Source organism: Lycorma delicatula, chromosome 8, assembly GCF_047948215.1.
Source record: "Lycorma delicatula isolate Av1 chromosome 8, ASM4794821v1, whole genome shotgun sequence".
NCBI lineage: Eukaryota > Metazoa > Arthropoda > Insecta > Hemiptera > Fulgoridae > Lycorma > Lycorma delicatula.
Window position 1 is genome coordinate 3733468 of NC_134462.1, and position 19570 is coordinate 3753037.

A 19570-nucleotide genomic window follows, 5' to 3' on the forward strand; every position below is an offset into this window, starting at 1 on the left:
CAGCCAGTCTCAGTCGAGTCAATCCTTCTATCACTATCGAAACTATTGTGAATGTGAATATTGTAACTGCGTGTTAATTGCAATTCACAATATTAAATATTCATGGCAGTAGATTCATACAGAAACAGGGACAAATTTTTAAATGGGCGTAAGCAAGCATTAGACGATAGTGAAGGATCAACAAGTGCACAGACAAGTGTGGTTCTGAAAATAAAATCAAGAAAATATTCTCAAGAATATTTAAATTTTGGATTTACCAGTACTGAAGTGAATGAAGTAGAAAGACCCCTGTGTATTACTTGCTCAAAAATTTTGGCAGCAGACAGCATGAAACCAAATAAACTTAAATGACATTTGGAAACGCTTCATAGTGAGTATGTTGACAAACCCCGGGGATTCTTTGTATTAAAATTAAAATCATATGAAAAGCAAACAACATTTAAAAAAAAAATGTTTGTGAATGAAAAAGCTTTACTTGCTGTTTACAAAGATTCATATAAACTAGCCAGATGTAAAAATCATCACACCACTAGTGAAAAGCTTATTTTGCCAGCTGCAACTGACATTGTATAAACCATGTTTGGCGATAATTTTGCCAAACAATTGCAGTTCATACCTCTATCAAATGATAATGCTGCCTGTCATAGTGGTGATATAGCTGAAGATATACAGCATCAGATTTTCATAAGTTGCATAAAAAATTGTTTTCAATTCAGCTTGATGAGGCAACAGATAGCAATAAAGATGCTCATTTCATTGCTTGTGTTCAATTTTGTGATGGTATGTCTGCAAACTACTTTTCTGCAAACCAATAGAACTCAAAACAACAACACTCACATTATTTGCTATCTTAAATGATCTTATTAACGAGGCAAACAAAGAGTGGAAAAATTGCATTGGAATATGCACCGATGATGCTTGTTCAATGTCTAGAAGGTTCCAAAGTATACAAGCATTTGTGAGAAAAAAAATCTCCACAGTGTGTCTGGACACCTTGCATGATCCACAGAGAAGCTCTCTGGCTTCCAAAAAATTGAGTTCTGGTCTGAATATTGTGCTAACAATGGTTGTAACCATAGTAAATTTTATAAAAATGAGACCCCTAAAATGAAGAATATTTTCTGCACTTTGTAAAGTAAAGGGTGCAGTACATTCAGCATTACTATTTTATTACATGGCAAGATGGTTATCATGTGGGACATTTTTACAATGTGTTAATGAATTAAGAGATGAAATTGCCATTTTTCTAGAGGAGGAAAACCAACTGGAAGCTGAGAAGTTTTGAGATGGTTTATTTGTGGCAGAATTGAGCTACTTGGTCGACATAATTAATATTTTAAATACCTTGAATCGTCAACTCCAAGGAGCAAATACACTTGGATACGCAGCAATACAGTTGGATATGAGTGATAAAGTTAATGCTTTTTGTAGAAATTAGAATTGTGGATCAGAAATTTAAACCAAAAAACTTAGAAATGTTTGCAAATGTGGATGAATGTGTTAAAAGTTACAAGGCTGAAGAACAACATGAGAAAGTTGTTTTTGTAACCATTGAAAATCATTTAGCCATGCTGGCAAAGAATTTTAAAAAGTATTTTCTACTTTTACTTAAAAAGTTGATGACAACTTACGTAGCAAGTTATGAGTGGGTTAGGGATCCATTTCAAAATATTCCAGAAGGGCACTCAACTGCTGAAAAAGAAATCTTCACAGCAAGTGGTGAAATCAAAAGATAGTTTAGTACTAAATCAATCTTTGAATTTTGGACAGGGGTGGATGATGAGTTCTCTGCGCTGAAAACAAGAGAATTTTATATACTATTACCATTTTCAACATCCTACCTTTGTGAAAATGGATTTTCTGCGATGGCTGCTTTGAAGACAAAATATAGATCTCAGCTAAATATACAAAAAAATCTCTATTATACAAAATAATATACAAAAAGAGTGTCTGTTTCTAATATTATACCTTCCTTCGAAAAACTTTGCTCTGCAATATAGGCCCAAGGGAGTCACTAATAATTATTAAATTTGTTTTTAATCGAGGATTGATAAGTTAAATACATTGTGCAGTACTATTACGATCCTATTAATAAGTGTATTATACCAATATAAATGTGTATTTTATTATTTATTATGTCAGAATGTATTTTGTTTTGCTTTCCTTTCAGTAAATGAATAAACTTTTTTAATAATATTTTCTTTTTGATATGCTTGCACCCCCTTTTCTGTTATCATGCCCTCTTAGGGGAGCATGACCCACAGGTTGAGAAATACTGTGTTATAATAACATCTTTACTATTCTCAGGACACTAAAATAAATATCTTTAAACGTTTTTATAAATTTCTTTTGAAGATATTGCAAAAAAAACTATAGTGGCTTATCAGTTAAGTACACAGAACAAGCACAATAAAATAAGATAGTATTATACATTAAATAGTAATGTAAAACTCATTAAAGTAAAATATATCTATATATTGCCACTTAAATTGTTCTAATAATTTTAAAACTGATAAGGAAAACAAAAATAATTACAGTAATAAAAGACTATTGTAGCTCTTTGTTAAAAAAAATTATGAATAGCTGAAGTCAATTAACCTATTTATAAATATTACAGATATAACACTAAATACCAGATAAAATTTTACAGCTCTGTAAAACTACTTTTTTAACAAATAAAATTACAATTCCACTTTTATCTTTTTTTATCATTTTGTTTGTAGAAGAAAACACTTTAAAGCTGACTTTATCAGTAATGATGTACAATTAACTTCCACATGAGATAAGTTAAATATAAATATTTTATTTTTTTAATAATTAATTAATTTTATTTAATTTTTTTGATGCAGTAATTTGCACAACACAAGAAGGCTGAGGGGTTTGTATGTACATTTATAATGTATATGAAAATTTGTAATGTGTAAAATATGCAAAATAATTCTGATTTCTGCTTAACATTCCTTATATAAGGAACACTGTCACAGAAATTCACTCAATGATATCTTTGTTAAATAACTATTATTATTTGGTTTGAGTCAAATGAATGGTTTCTCTGCAGAGAACTTTTATGTATTCATAGCATCTTTATATTGTATTAGCATTTGCTAGTCATGTTACAAAATATAGTTTCTCTAATGATAATAATAAATACTGTAACTTAATAAACTAGAGATTCTATGTAATGAGTATTTTTTAATTCTGTGTCGACTGAGTTTGTCTTTTTCCCACAAGATGACAGGATTATCTATAATGTATATCAATATTTTTTACCAAATATGTGTAGTTCAAATTTGGCAGCAGAGTTGTTATTAAAACAAATTGTTACATCTGACATATTTTGTTATGATTGGCAATTTATTCTGTTGAAAAAGAGAATAAAGGATTTACAGTTTTTATTTAAAAACTGAATAAAGTGTAGTGAAGTGGTGAAGATGTGAGAAAATACTTTTGGCGAGTAAGTTGTTTCAATACAGAGTTTATGAGCGTTACAAATGGTTTCAAGAAGACAGTGAAGACCACAAACGGTAGGATGTCCTAACATATCAACAGCCAATGAAAACATTGACAAAATTTCCAATAAAACCAACATCAAAGAACAATTGTCAGTTGATATTGCTGATAACTTAGAATTACTCAAATATGTCATATCTGGTTATGGAATGTGGTTATACATAGTTGTGCTATTGAACAAAGGTCCAATAATTCTGGTGAAAGCGTTTTGAAGAACCAAGACTGAAAAAAGTATACAGAGTTCATTTGAATTTTAAGGTTTTATTACAATGGTGTTGTCCATTACAAATTCTTATCACAAGTATGATCAATAAATAATATTATTGAGCTTTTTTAGCATATTTTTGGCATTTACAAGTCAATCTGAAGAAAATAATTTTAATTTTACTTCATGGCACCCTGTAATTTTTTGGGTTCAACTTATTAAGAGAACATTAAATGGACAATGGTTTGTGATGGTACATGGAATAAAGAAAAATTCACTAAGTGAACTTAAAGCTATTCTAAAAAATGCTTTCCACAAATGTTGATTGAAAATGAAATGCTGTTGAAGTTTGTAACATTTATGGGGAACTATTAAAAAATATATTATTCAAAATGATAGTAAAAATTCAAATCTACAACAACTTTGGATCACATACTAAATGCTTGTCTTTAGATTAAAAAAAAATACAGCAATAATGTAGTTCCTTTATACTTAGTTAAAAAATATAATTGAAGGTCAATAGATATTTATGTAAATAAATGACAATAATGTCACAAAATGATTAACAATAATATCTATTTATCTATAAAAAAACTTTATAAAGAATTATTACAGGTATTAAACAGCTAAATATTTAGCAATGAATACAAACAAAACCACAATAAATAATGATGGAAAAGGAGAATTATTAGTAGGTAACAATGGAGATAACAACGTGCTTTCTATGATGTTATACAAGTAGAACTGTTATCTACAATAAACGATGAATTTAATCTATAAAAAATAAAATATTCTTATTAAAAAAGGAAACACAAGTTTCTTTTTCTTCCATTAGCAGTATTGGTCTACAACAGAACTAATGTAGATCAACAGAAGTTGATCTGCAGTTCCATTGTCTTTAGTACCTTTCAGTTTAGTTTTTCATTATTGAACTCATAATGTTTCATATTATCTGATTTCAATACATCATTTGTAATTTATCTTGATTCAATAACAGTATTAATTATTATACAATGAGTAAACTGTCATGATTGGACAATATCAGAGTGTATACTCATGGTACACAGTTCAATAATAATTTATGACAGCCTTCTGTTTTTTTTTTTTTTTTTTTTTTTTTGTATATATTACATATAAGTGATTTCTCATAATTAATATATTTTTCTATAGTAAAATAATGATTGAAAATAAGATTTTAGTTAGTTATCTTTGGTATTGCAATTTTTGTATGCGTTTTAACTTGTACATTTGTTAGAATAAGCGTACCAATAGATATATAACTTATTCTATATTTAATCATGACTGCAAAAAAATTAATGCATATAAAATATTTATTTTAATTAATAAAACCAATAATGATTTTAATTAGTATAATGGTTTACTTTCCTATAAAAAATCCTAACAAAGTTTTCAGTAATTAATCTGTTTTTACAGTTAAATAAAATGAAAATTCTTTAGATCAGTATTTAATGTACAAATAAAGCCCAATATTTTTGTAGTGTTTTAATATCAATAAAAAAGTTCCTGTAAATATAAGACCAAAGATATTTCTTTATCTGTCTGATTGCCATTTTATATTTCTTAAAACAGAAATTTGTATTTCCAAAATGAATTGAGGGTATTTTAATAAAATCTGGTATACAAAGTGTTTATAAAATGGTGAGCTGGCTATACTTTTTCAGAGTCTACATATAAAATTAAACATAAAGTATCCTTAGGAAAAATGTCAATTTCTCCTTCGTTCTCCCCCTATCTACCATTTTGTATTTTTATATAAAAATTTATATCTCAAGTTCGGATAGAGGAATCACATTAATATTTGCTAAGCATCTTTGTAATAGCTTTAAAATTGGCCAAAAATCAGGACTTAAATACCTTTGCAAATTACAAAATGGTGGCTATGTTTATTTTTCAATCTGTTATATCTCCGTAAATTTTAATTTTATAAAAATATAAATAAGAACAATTAATATTTAATCAAATTGAACGTAGTTATAATCACATAGTTAATATTTAATCAAGTGGACGACATGAAAACAGACACAAAATTACATCAATTTTCTGCCATAACTCTATTTGTTAACTGATTTAAAAAAATAAAATGTCATTTTGTTCAAAATAAAAGGCTTAATATTTTAGAAAATAACATAAATTTTGATAAAACTAAGATTTATGGGAATATAACGGATTGAAAAATAAACATGGCCATGATTTTGCAATTTGCAAAGGTATTTAAGTCCTGATTTTTTGTTAATTTTAAAACTTTATTACCAAGATGCTTAGCAAATATTAATCTGATTTCTCTATCTGAACTTGTGGTATATAAAAATAACAAAATGGCAGGCAGGGGATAACGAAGAAGAAATTGCCATTTTTCATACGGATAGTTTGTTTAATTTTACAAGTAGAATTCAAAAAAGTATAGCCAGCCCGGCATTTTAGAAACATTCTGTATATTTCTAAACTAATACTCTCCATGAAACAAATAAATAAATAGATTTTTATGCTTGCAAATTTAAAAGAGGCAGCCAAAATTTTTGATAGCTCAAGAAATACTAATGTTAAGAAGTAATTTATAATCTAAAATTTTAAGCATTTACTACATTTTTAAATATAATGTAATACAGATTTATTTACTACAGGAAAACAAAACTAATAGTTAAAAAAAAAATTTTATCTTGTTTAAAGAAGTACTGCCAACACAGTGGTTGCATTTTGCAAAGGTCTTAGTAGTCCTCCTTCCAGCCTTAGCTTTGAACACTACAGGAAGTCTTTGTCATTTTCCCATTTCAAGATTCCCACTTTTCCCTAGAAACCTCAAGTCTGTCTTTTAAAACTTCCTTGATCTCAGCACTTCTGAACATTTTACCTTTCAACTTAACAGTTTCAGGTTTTTACCTTGTCTTACCTACAGGCAGCCTGAGGATAATCAATATATATTGACCCTTCTGAATCAAAAATAACTGGTATGGTTTCTTTCCCTTCCATAATATTCACTGAAACAACAGAATAATGGGAGCAAGAAGTATTCCATTCTTTCCATTATAAAAACTGGGTTCTCGGTATGCTAGACCTCAGATAAAATTTCAGAATTTTGGTTTTCCCTTCTTCATAAGAGACCAGACTTTGTGTACTATGGTATGAGTAGAGACAATTGGGTACACCTCAAATATTAAAACTCTGCCTGGTTCTCCAGTATTTGGATGTAGCAAAGGGACTGAAAAAAAATCTTACAAAGTAGAGTACTGAATCTTGTTTTGCAATTAATTTGCTGATCAGGCAACCAAATCCTAAGATATAGGTACATTAGCTAGTTAGCAGGACTGATAACTGAAAAAAAAGAAATTGCACAAGTAGGATTTCATGACAATGAAAAATTTCTGATAAATGCAATTATCACATGAGTACTGTTGGAAAAGGATGTACAATATATAACTTTTGCAGGGGCTTCACAGCAAAAGATTGAAAGCAACAATGTTTATGGAAACAACTGAGATATGCACAATAGGATGAACTCTAAAGGAGGTATTTTAGCTCTTTTACTATAATATACTGGTAGAATAAACAGGATAAGCTTGCAGATGCAAAGTTATGCAGATGTCTTAGAAGTGCTTATTCAGCGAAAATTCTATTTTTAGTCTGAGGATAGTAAAGTGAGGGTCTGAACTTTATTCATTGTTGGCGTATAAATGGCGATTGCTTTTATATAAGAGAAAAATCTATCATAATGTAGCCTTTAAGTTGAATAATACCAATATAAAGCTTTCAAGTGTAAATAAGTAACTTAGAAGCCATGCTGGTGAGGAGGAGACTCAGTCAAAATGACTATTTGGGTAACAATTAGGAAAGACAGGAAGTCACGCAGGTGTATCATTCATAGATGCTTGTTAGATCAAAGCTGGGAAGTAAACTTCTGTAACAGACTAGAGTTGTATGAGTTTTTGGTGAATCTGCAGATCTTGTTTAGTCTCTGGTGGGTTGGTGGAAAACCTAGCTATCAACTACAAAGTAAAAAAAATCCCTTTCGGCATGCCAGAAGGCGGAGGTAGATTTCACCGGTAGTAAGTAGGGGGTGAAAAAGATTTCCACCTTAAAGTTAAGAAAAACTTCAAATTTACTCAATACGACAATGATTGCAGGTGAAAAAAAAGTTTCACATGTTAGCATACGATGAGCTCCCATCTTCTAACAATTCCAGCAACATTTTGGTCATCCTTTGCCGTAAGGGTTGGTCATATCAAAAACTGTTTCAAACAAAGGTTTTAGGTAATGTTTAGAGGACTAACAACCACTTTAAACTGATCCAATACTGTGCCCATTAAGTGAAGCAAGACTCTTTTTTGTCTTCGAAACTCCATTTTTCAACCGCCTGGGCCAATGGTTGGTGATGTAAAAAAATTTACTTAGTTTTAGGCTCTTATCCAATGAATAGTAGGAACTTTAAATGAATTTGATATTTTACTCAACAAGAAAGTTATAGCGATATTGTTTTTGTTTGGTCATCCCTTGCCATAAGGGTTGGTCACATCAAAAATTGTTTCAGACGAAAGTTTTAGGTAATGTTTAGAGGGCTAATCACCACTTTAAACCGATTTGACATTAAGCCTATTAAGAGAGGTAAGATTTTTTGTCTTCAAAACCCCATTTTTTCCACTCGCTGGGCCAATGGTTGGTAATATTAAAAAAATTTACTTTCAATAGTTTTAGGCCTTATCCAAAGAATAGTAGGAACTTTAAACTAATTTGATATTTCACTTAATACGAAAGTTATAGCAATATTTTGTTTTTTCTTAAAAAGAAAATCGGACCCCATGGTCCGATTTTGGCCATTAACAAACTCGACTGAGATTTTGGGACGAGTTATTTTCAAGGAACAATTTGAAAGTGATTGGCGGAAAATTACAGCACTTATCGTGTCCACAATAAAGTGAAATAAATATACAGATATATAAATGTATATATAAACTTTTGAGCTGATGGTGGTTTTGGGGTCTGGGGATATGAAATGCGAAGATATTTCAAAATTTTCTGAAGTCAAATCATGGTAGCCATTACAATAGGTAGCTTTTTTATGAAATCTACCTAAAATTCCAAGTGCAAAAACTGGCGGATATTAATATTTCATCTACACTGAAGTTCTCATCTTAAATTAGATCTCTAATTTTTTTTATTCTTCTCGGCAACTTTCTTATTAAGAATATAAATCTAAGCCCATCTTGATCCACTTTCATAAATTTTTTATAAGTCAACTTTTATAAAGGTAGATATATTTAAATCATAAAGCAACATATGGACAATATTCTTTTTATATGGGGTTAATGACACTTTAGTCTTACTAGTCTGAGAATAATAATTTCTTAAATTTCAGTTTTTTCTCTGCTGTCTCAATCACAAAGAAAAAAAGCAGCGCTCTTTTAAAACAAAATTGAAGATCAAGCAACAAATCATTCACTTTCTAGTATTCACAGATATCCTATTTGTTATCTTTCATACTAATTTTATCCAGCAGAAGTTTCTTCCTCTCGTAAGTTTCTTTTATATCACTGGTATAAGCCAGAAGACTGTTTGAAACTTACTTCCACGTTGACAGTCATGGTTTTTAGGCTAACTTTAAAGAACCAATAAATACTTTTATGTCATTTTGACCTTTTACTAACCTTTAGAACAGCAATAAGGAACAATAAATGAAACAAAAAAGAGAAAACCCTAAATACTTCATAAACTAATTTTTATTGTAGTGTATAAGCTGTAAAATGATGTAACTTTATAAAATAAGTGCAACAGAAAAATGCTGTTAACATTTTTAAATTGGTGAAAAAATATACAAATAGGAACGTTCTCAGTTACTGTGTGACAAAGACATTTTTATTAGTGCAATTAGTCCAACTATTTTAGACTTTCATTACCCAGTAACTTTATACTGTACATTATTAAATGAATTTGTGTTACACCAAGTGAAATGGAAAATGAAGGATATGGTAATTATATTCCATGATATTTTGTTCATGACAAAATAGAATGCTAAAAATTATATAATTTGGGAACTTCTGTTAGTTTAACTTTTATTTAATGGGATAAGAAATGTAAGATCGAATGCATTCTTAATTCAGAATATATGAAATGTTTAGTTATGCTGTAAAATTTTTAGAAGGTAAATAAATTTTTCCAAAAGATTCTGTAATGCATATTTAACATGTTATAATGATAAACACTAGAGCATGCGCAATTTTTAATTTTTAACCAATACAATTATCTGATCCCTTAACATTATCACTCTTTTTTTGCTTATAAATAAAAAAAAAGACACAGATATTTAATTTGTAATTAACTTAACCCTTCGCGGGCAGAAATCCATATATGGGCTACCTGTACTTATGTTAGATGGTGGAAACCCATATTTGAGCTTCTCAATGTGACCAGCTATTTGTTTCATGTAGTTAGATATAAATTCCAAGAGATAGCAGGAGATATTCTTTCAATCATTTTGAGACATTGAGACACGAATTTCTGATATGTGATTGGGAACCATTTTACTTGTTATCAGATGTGTTCAATGATGTGCATATGTAACAAGATAGGTGCATTATTTTTTTCATGTTTTTCGCTCATCTTTATGTAATTTGTTTACGAACTGTTCCTTCTAAAACTTCATTTTCGACTTGTTTCGTTTGAATTCAAACAAAATTTTCAATACAAAAATTCAGAAGGAAATAAATAAAAATATTTATAATATTATTATAATAAAACCAAATTATACTATTCCCTGCCTAGGTGCACTACTTCTTCAAAATTGCTGTTATTATATTACCATCAATATTACTACTGTTACTATTATTATTCAGTGTCTTTTACATGAAAAGAACTCAATGTAAAACATAACCAAAATCATCACCTATAATTTATAAATTTTAGGGTGCTCAGTGAGACTTGTGCTGTTTTCATGTAAGCTTTATCTCACAAGGTAATTAAAAGTGTTCCTTAACCAGATTAGTGGCAGAATTCAGAAAAAATACAACATATGTATATATATAGATATATATATATATATAATATATATATGTTATTTTTATGTATGAATGCATGTTTTAAGTTACTTTAAATAATTTTTGCATGAAACGGTTTTATTAAAATGTCTTCCGATCACAGCCATAAAACATCGCTGCTTGCAAAAGGTTAACATCAGATTTGGATTATAAACATGATATGAATTAACAGCTAACAATTTATTTGGTGTATATAATTATCTCCGTTACTTTTTAATCTTTACATGGAACTAGCAGTTAATGATGTTAAAGAACAATTTAGATTCAGAGTAACAGTACAAGGTGAAAAGATAAAGATGCTACGATTTGCTGATGATATAGTAATTCTAGCCGAGAGTAAAAAGGATTTAGAAGAAACAATGAACGGCATAGATGAAGTCCTACTCAAGAACTATCGCATGAGAATAAACAAGAACAAAACAAAAGTAATGAAATGTAGTAGAAATAACAAAGATGGACTACTGAATGTGAAAATAGGAGGAGAAAAGATTATGGAGGTAGAAGAATTTTGTTATTTGGTAAGTAGAATTACTAAAGATGGACGAAGCAGGAGCGATATAAAATGCCGAATAGCACAAGCTAAACGAGCCTTCAGTAAGAAATATAATTTGTTTACATCAAAAATTAATTTAAATGTCAGGAAAAGTTTTTGAAAGTGTATGTTTGGAGTGTCCCTTTATATGGAAGTGAAACTTGGACGATCGGAGTATCTGAGAAGAAAAGATTAGAAGCTTTTGAAATGCGGTGCTATAGGAGAATGTTAAAAATCAGATGGGTGGATAAAGTGACAAATGAAGAGGTATTGCGGCAAATACATGAAGAAAGAAGCATTTGGAAAAATGTAGTTAAAAGAAGAGACAGACTTATAGGCCACATACTAAGGGGCATCCTGGAATAGTCGCTTTAATATTGGAAGGACAGGTAGAAGGGAAAAATTGTGTAGGCAGGCCACGTTTGGAATATGTAAAACAAATTGTTAGGGATGTAGGATGTAGAGGGCATACTGAAACGACTAGCACTAGATAGGGAATCTTGGAGAGCTGCATCAAACCAGTCAAATGACTGAAGACAAAAAAAAAAAAAAATTATATTATTAATATATAAATTAATAGTGTAATTCAGTGTCAATACTTGGCATTACTTTACTGTAAATTTCATTATTGATAAATTTAAATTAAAAAAATATTATTAATAATCTTATAACAGAACTAAACTGTTTCCTAGGCAGTAATATATAACCACTGAATTACCAGTAGTATATACAACTGGTGATAATATTGAAAGATTATAGAACAATTATATAAGATTATTATCAGCAGTTGTATTATTAATTAAAACAGTTTTAATTAAACATAATATAAAAAAAATTAAGTTAAAAATTGCAGACAAAATATACACATTTTATACTGATGTTACACATTTATATTACATCTTTTACAATAAAGTTAATAATTAACTTCCTCTATAAGTAGTATAACCATATGGTGTCATAAGTAGTGGTATATGTAAATGATCAGTAGGTGAACGAATGTCAAATACAATCTGTAACAAAACAGAAAAATAAGACAGCAATATTAAACAAATAATACAAAATTTAACTAAACATAACATGTGTTATTGCATAATAGATTGTCTTGTATATCAGATCTTAGGTTACAAGATAGATCTATTAAAAGAAAGGAAAAAAAAGTTTTAATTATTTTCATTTTAAGCTTGCTAATTAAAATCTTTGTGCCTAAATACTATTACTTTTTGATGAATAATTAAAAAAGGACAGATAAAAAAATAAATAATTTTAATTTTAAGAAAAGATATTTACAAATAAATGAATACTACAACATGTAGTTTTTTAATCATATATATTTCTTCATTATACTGTTTGTATTTTATAAATATAATAAAATGAAACCATGTTTCATACTTTAAATTTCAGACCTTATTCTATGAAGCTTAAACAGCTATATGATTTATTTACTTAAAACTGGTCATACTATTTCTGTACTCCTTACTGGTCTGTGTTTCTCATTATGCAACTGCATGCACTTAAAAATGTAATCAATCTATTTGGTAAAGAGTTGATGTAGTTTAATTCCATATATAGAAAAAAAATCACAGCACATGAGTTGCAGAAGATCTTTGTGAACAATTCACTTTTTTACAACCTACACTAAAACATGGAATGTCTTATTTATAAAACTTTTATATAGCAATAAATTTAATCATTATAGTATACTTGTTTTTTATAAAACAGACTTAAAGCAAGAAAAAATTACAAAATACTGTAAGTTTAAACCAAAATTTATTGTTGTGCATATTTCTTTCTATTAAATATTTATTTTTTAATTCCATTTCATACAAATTTTTTATAATTTAGGAATATTACATATCTTATGACATAGTCATACAGCCATCCATTTGTAAAATATAAGTTTACACAGCTCCATTAATGAACCCACATGTATATGTTATGAACAAGTAATATAAAATTATCTTCAGTGGTGGGATTTAGAAACATGTTTTTGGAAATTATACTAAATTTTAATAAATGAAAAATAAACATAGTTTTGAACTATTATACTCTGACACTATAAAAATAAATTATGAGATGTATTTTTAAAGTATGGTCGGTCTGTTCTGAATTTGCTATATATATAATGTAAATAGCTTTCATAGCTGTTATTTCAATCAATAGTCAAATATTAGTCAATAACAAATATTGTTCAGTAACTTTCTTGTTAATTGTTTATATTCATACATTTATGAGTGCTACAATTTGGATTCGACAAGAGTGAAGTACGAGAAGTATTCTGATTTCTGATGGCAAAAAACAATTCTGCCATCTGAAATTCACACGCAAATTTTGACATTTATAGGTCAAATTTATGTGTGATGATAAAGTAGTGTCAAATTTATGAATGATGCTAAAGTAAGGAAGTAGCACCATTCATTTCAGAGAAGGGCAGGCAAACAAACATTCATGATGACAACATAGTGACTGGCTGTTTGTGATAACTGATGACCTGGTTAAAAAATATTACAAAAAAATGGCAATTCACCATGTCACTATTGTGATGTTTCCTGCTGTTTCAACAATCTTTGATTTATGAAGGTTAGACTGAAAAAATTGGGCTACCAAAAACTGTGTGCTACATAGATGCCAAACAAACACATACAAGATGTTAATAAACACATACAAGGAAGAACGTCTTGGTAAAATGCAGGAATTTTTGCGATGTTATAAAAATGAAGGCGGTAAATTGTTTGCCAGCACTGCTTCCGGAGATAAAGCTTGGATTTCTTATTCGAACATTGAGACAAAGCAACAGCACTCAATGCAAGGCAGCATTCATCATCTGCTAGACTGATTTGCTGCTTCATGATCTGATTTATGAAGCTTTGACTGAAAAACTGGGCTATAAAATATTACGTACCAGAGATGTTAACAAACACAAACAAGGAAAAATTTTCCTACAGTGCATGCATTTTTGTGAAGTTATAAAAATGAAGGTGGTGAATTGTTTGATAACATTGCTAGCGGAGGTGAAACTTGGATTTCTTCACTGAGATACGCAGCAGTCAATGCAAAGTTAGAATTCAGCATTTATCAACTGATGACCAAAAAAGTCCAAACAAGAACGTTTGATAAATAAGCTTATGACTACTATTTTTTGGGACAAAAAACTGACTTACTTGTTGAATTTAGTAATTGTGTAACTACTGTGAATGTCAATATATATTGCAAAATCTTAGAAGAGTTTTAAAAAAAATACAAAGTGGGATAATATTCCACAGGATTTAGTTTTGCATGATAATACTTGGCCAATATGGCAAATCAGATATTCAGGCAACTGAAAAAAGTTTGTTGGAAAATCTTCAATCATCCACCCAATAGCACTTATTTGGCTCCCACCAACTATATTCTTTTTATTCATGTTAAACTAGTGGCTTTGACAATGACAATATTTGACCATGAAAATGAATTGAAAAATGGTGCCACTGGTGGCAAAATGAAAAAGATAGTGATAAAAAGATACGTACTGAAGTTGAAGGCAGCTATGTAGAAAAGTAGTTTTTATGTTTTATTAGGTAATAAAGTCTGTTCATATTTTTCAGTTCAGTTTTTATCCCAAAACAGTCCATACTTTAAAACCAAAGTAATGGGGGGCAGTGTAACGTGTTTCAGATCTTTTTTGGAATTCTCCCCAAAAAAAAACAACAATTTTTTTAACCAATAGGTCAAAAATCAATGTATTTTTAAATAGCCAATCAGAATTAGGTGGGAATATGCATGTTTCAAAACAAAAAATCAAAATTTAATGTATACAAAATATATAGAGAGAAAAATTGTTTACAAATTTTTATTATTATTATCATTATTTAAATAATAAATAATTGCAACAATTACTGAATTTATTAATCTAACCAAAACTTATCTACGCTCGCTGACCTTACTAATTAACAGTAATGTTTTGAATATTTAAATAATAAATTCAGTAATTATTGCAATTATTTATTATTTAAATATTCAAAGTATTACTGTTAATTACTCGAGGTTAGTGATCGAAGCGACTGTAGGTTAAGTTTAGTTGATTATATTTATAATTTATATCTATAATTTGTAAAATATGTTAATATAGAGAATGTTTAAAATGACCAGTATAAAAGTGCATGTTATTGTGTTATCGAGTTGTTTCTCCAACCTGGTTATTGTTAATATCATTATTTCCTGCTATTCTGAAACATGCATATTCCCACCTAATTCTTATTGGATATTAAAAATACATAGATTTTTGGCCAACTGGTTAAAAACTTTTTTTTTGGGGAGAGGAATTCTGAGAAAAATTAGTTTCTTTCAGAAAGAAGAAACAACAAAGGGATTCTTTCTAGAAAAACGTACAAGGTGTGGAAAATAAAAATTTGTTTCGCTTGAACGCAAAAGATGTACTGGTTCTGCAGGCCAGAAGGTTAAATACTTCTGTGAACCAGCGGACAGAGTTAGTAGTTAAGCAAGCCTGAGTTCAATGCAGCATACAAAAAAGCGGAAACTACAACTGTTTGATAATGACTTAAGAGTGGAGTGTCACAAGTATTCCATTTTGGACAGTGGTTGAAAACAGTAAGCTGTTCGATAAGTTATTTGTAATTGGGAGTAAAAGTGAAAGTATTTTATTCATTTTCATTCATAAAGTGTAACATAGCTTTTTTGTAAACCACAAAAGTATTAATACTCGTAGAAAGTGAATTATATGAACTTCCCTCAGTATCCTTACTGAATAGCAATCATATGACTAGATGATTCCAGGCAATGAAAATATTTAATAAATCGCTTAAGATATAGATGCAACAAAATTCAATATTAAGTGTATGGTTATATGTTCAATTTGCAAAAAACCATAATTATGATAACGGTTATCCACAAGTAATTAAAAAAAAACTTTATGGTAACTATCTTCAGCCATTTATCTGATTAGAAGGATAACTAACAAACATTGATTAAGGAATAAAAACTGTTTATATTAAGTATAGTGCCAGCAGTGACAAGTAATAAGAAAATCATAAGACCAAAGTACTTTCTGATTTTTGAAATGAGGTCTTTCAAAATGTTGACAATTAGATAGTCAAAATGACAAGATTATAAGTTAAAATAGAGAATTGGAAAAATTTTACTGGAAAAATAAATTGGGAAAGTAAACCACAATTTATATTACCTGTGGTATTTTAGGATAGATAGGTATATAAGGTGGTTTACTTAGTTTTGAAAGAAATGTAAAAACTAAAAGGAGAGAAAAATTACAATACAAAAAGCAAATATCTGATGATGTATAATCTTCAGGATTTGAGATTAAAAGATTATTACAGGGAAGTAATTAAAAGGACATTAGATTAAACCAATAAAGTCATAAAAAATTATAAGAACAAAAAAAAGGTACTAAATTTATAGTGCATTTCTTTATAGTTCCAGAAAAGAGTAGGGAATATTTCTGGGAGTAGTGTGCTGGAAAACATCCTAAAATTTAATAATGTTAGGAGCAGTTTCATAGCATGTTGTTTGCGTTTACATTTGGTTAATGACCATAAAAAATGATATAAAAAAAGGTAGAAAAATACATAATAATATAATTTAAAAAAAATAATATAATCACTTAACAGCGATTTTATATACTTACTTCAATGAATGGAAAAAGACGATCATTGTTCCTTAATTCATAATATCTGTCTGTATCAAAATGCAATTTAAAACGACCAGGTTTAATTTCATCTCGTGATATTAACTCAGAACAACGACCATCAGGATTTGTATACCTAATATAAACAAACTGAATACAATTCAATGTATCGAACTTGAAAGCAATATTATTTATTTGTAAGACACTTAACTTAAACTGAAAGTAGTAAATTAAAATAAAATTAGAGAATTAATTTGTAATTATTATTTATTATAATTTAATTATTACCAATTAAAATAATAATTTTTATTAAAAAATGATTTTGTTTATCTAAACCAAACTTACAAAAAAAATGAATTTAAAATTTTCATAAATAATTTTGTACTTTTCACGACTGAACATTGACAATAAATTGCTGAATTAGGAATAGGTTTAAAATAAAATAATTGTTTATATAAGGGGTACTCAAAAATAAGAGGAACTATTTTTTAAAAATTGTGTATTTATTTTTAAATTTTGAAAATTCAATTATGTTAAAATTACTCTCCATTACATTCAATACATTTTGTCTAAACATTTTTTCCCCTGCTCATAACAATTCTTGAACTCTTCACTTGTTACACCTTTTAAGGCATTGGCTATTTTTTGTTTTGCCTCTTTTTCCCATGCCAATTCACTTTCCCTTGTGGTCCCTTTTTTATCCTTGGAAATAAAAATAAGTTGCAAGGTATAAATATGGTGGGTGGGACAAGGAGGTCATTCTGTTTTCTTATAAAAAACTGCTGCAAAGTGGATCGGGTGTTGTGATAGAAAAACAAGTTTGCCACAATTCCGATTATTAACAAACAATCAAATGTTGGTTTCTTATGTTTTTTAACCTGAAAAATTGAATAAAACAGGCCCCAGAATTGTACCTCCCATAGTTTTTGAAGATATCCAATGTAAAACAGAAAGATTCAGTGGTAATTATTGTTAACTCATTTTGGCCTCAGGTCTCATGTCTATACAGAAATGCACAGTCCTTTACAAACTTCCAAGTAAAATTGTTGATTTGTCGATGATCTTTGTCACAGTTATTTTCAGCATTTTCATCAGTTTGAAAATCTGCAGGACACCCAGATAGCTGATGATCTTCAATCACTATTTCTCCTTGTTTGAAGCATGAAAACCCCTTGTAAATACATGTTTTGCTCATCACAGATTCTCTAAAGCTTTCTGAATCATTTCAAGGGTCGCTTTTTTCCTAAAAGTAAACAAATTTGACAGCTACATACTGCTCATGATTTTCAGCCATCACGTTATCAAAATTAGAAAATAACTCTGCATTAAAAATTCACTGTGCTTTTGTGTGGTGTAACCTCACATACTGACTTGGAAGGGATCCACTTAATTCTTCCAGCAGCAGAAACACTGGAAAAGTTCATTTACTTAATTCATTTTAATATTATTTTTTAATAATATTTCTAAATGATAATTAATTACAATCTTACCTCCCAAAACAATACTATTTTTAAAAAATTGTGTATTTATTTTAAAATTTTGAAAATTCAATTATGTTCAAATTACTCTCAATCAATACGTTTGTCTAAACATTTTTCCCCTGCTCATAATAATTCTTCAACTCTTCACTTGTTACACCTTTATATACTTACTTCAATGAAAGGGAAAAGACAATCATTGTTCCTTAATTCATAATATCTGTCTGTATCAAAATGCAATTTAAAACGACCAGGTTTAATTTCATCTTGTGATATTAACTCAGAACAACGACTATCAGGATTTGTATATCTAATATAAACAAAATGAATCGAATTCAATGTATCGAACTTGAAAGCAATATTTTTGGGTTGCCCTCATGTTTATATGCTACCATATATATATAAACTATACATACAGAGTGATTCAGGAGGAAAGGGAAATAAGTTGGGAACTTATTTTAGAGCTTGAAATAAGGAAAAAAATTCATACAAACATGTCTGAAACACTTTGTTATTGAGTTACAGCTCGTGAAAAATTTCACACGGATTTCAGTTCCTCCAGTGAAATAAAGTCATACTGAAATTTTAAAGGTGTTACATAAGAGGTAAACTTGATGGTTTCTTAAGATTTTTGACCTGAAAATCGAATAAAACAGGTTCCAGAACTGTATTTCCAGTAGTTTTCATGATATTCAATGTAAAACAGAAAAGGGAGGAAAAACATGTTTTTTTTTTAGATTTGAAGTATATAACCTTGTTACATGAATAATAAATACTAAGTTTTATTATAAACACTTATACAGAATTTAATTAAGAGGAAACTGATGTAATAAAGTCTATAAAAAACAAAAAATATACTTTTATTATTAAAATTAAAATAAAACTTTGCAGAAAAATGTTTTTTTCAGTCAAAAACCATTCAATCATTTGAATGGTTTGATGCAGCTCTCCAAGATTCCCTATCTAGCGCCACTTGCTTCATTTCAGCATATCCCCTACATACTACATCCCTAACAATTTGTTTTACATATTCCAAATGTTGCCCAGCCTGCACAATTTTTCCCATCTACCTGTCTCTCCAATATCAAAGCGACTATTCCAGGATGCCTTAAGAATCTGTCTCTTCTTTTAGCTATATTTTTCCAAATGCTTCTTTCTTGATCAACT

At 28.9% G+C, this 19570-nt stretch overlaps 1 protein-coding gene across 2 annotated transcripts in view; it reads right to left on the reverse strand.

Annotated features, from left to right (window-relative positions):
• Positions 1 to 9455: 9455 nt before the first annotated feature.
• Positions 9456 to 19570, reverse strand: part of LOC142329087 (uncharacterized) — a 31777-nt gene continuing 21662 nt past the window's right edge. For both annotated transcript variants that reach the window (XM_075373423.1, XM_075373425.1), the window contains exons 5-6: positions 16926 to 17061; positions 9456 to 12300 (exon numbers count right to left, since the gene is read on the reverse strand). In XM_075373423.1, coding sequence (XP_075229538.1) covers positions 12211 to 12300; positions 16926 to 17061 — 226 coding nt within the window. In that variant the 3' untranslated portion in view covers positions 9456 to 12210. The remainder of the gene's footprint in view (positions 12301 to 16925; positions 17062 to 19570) is intronic.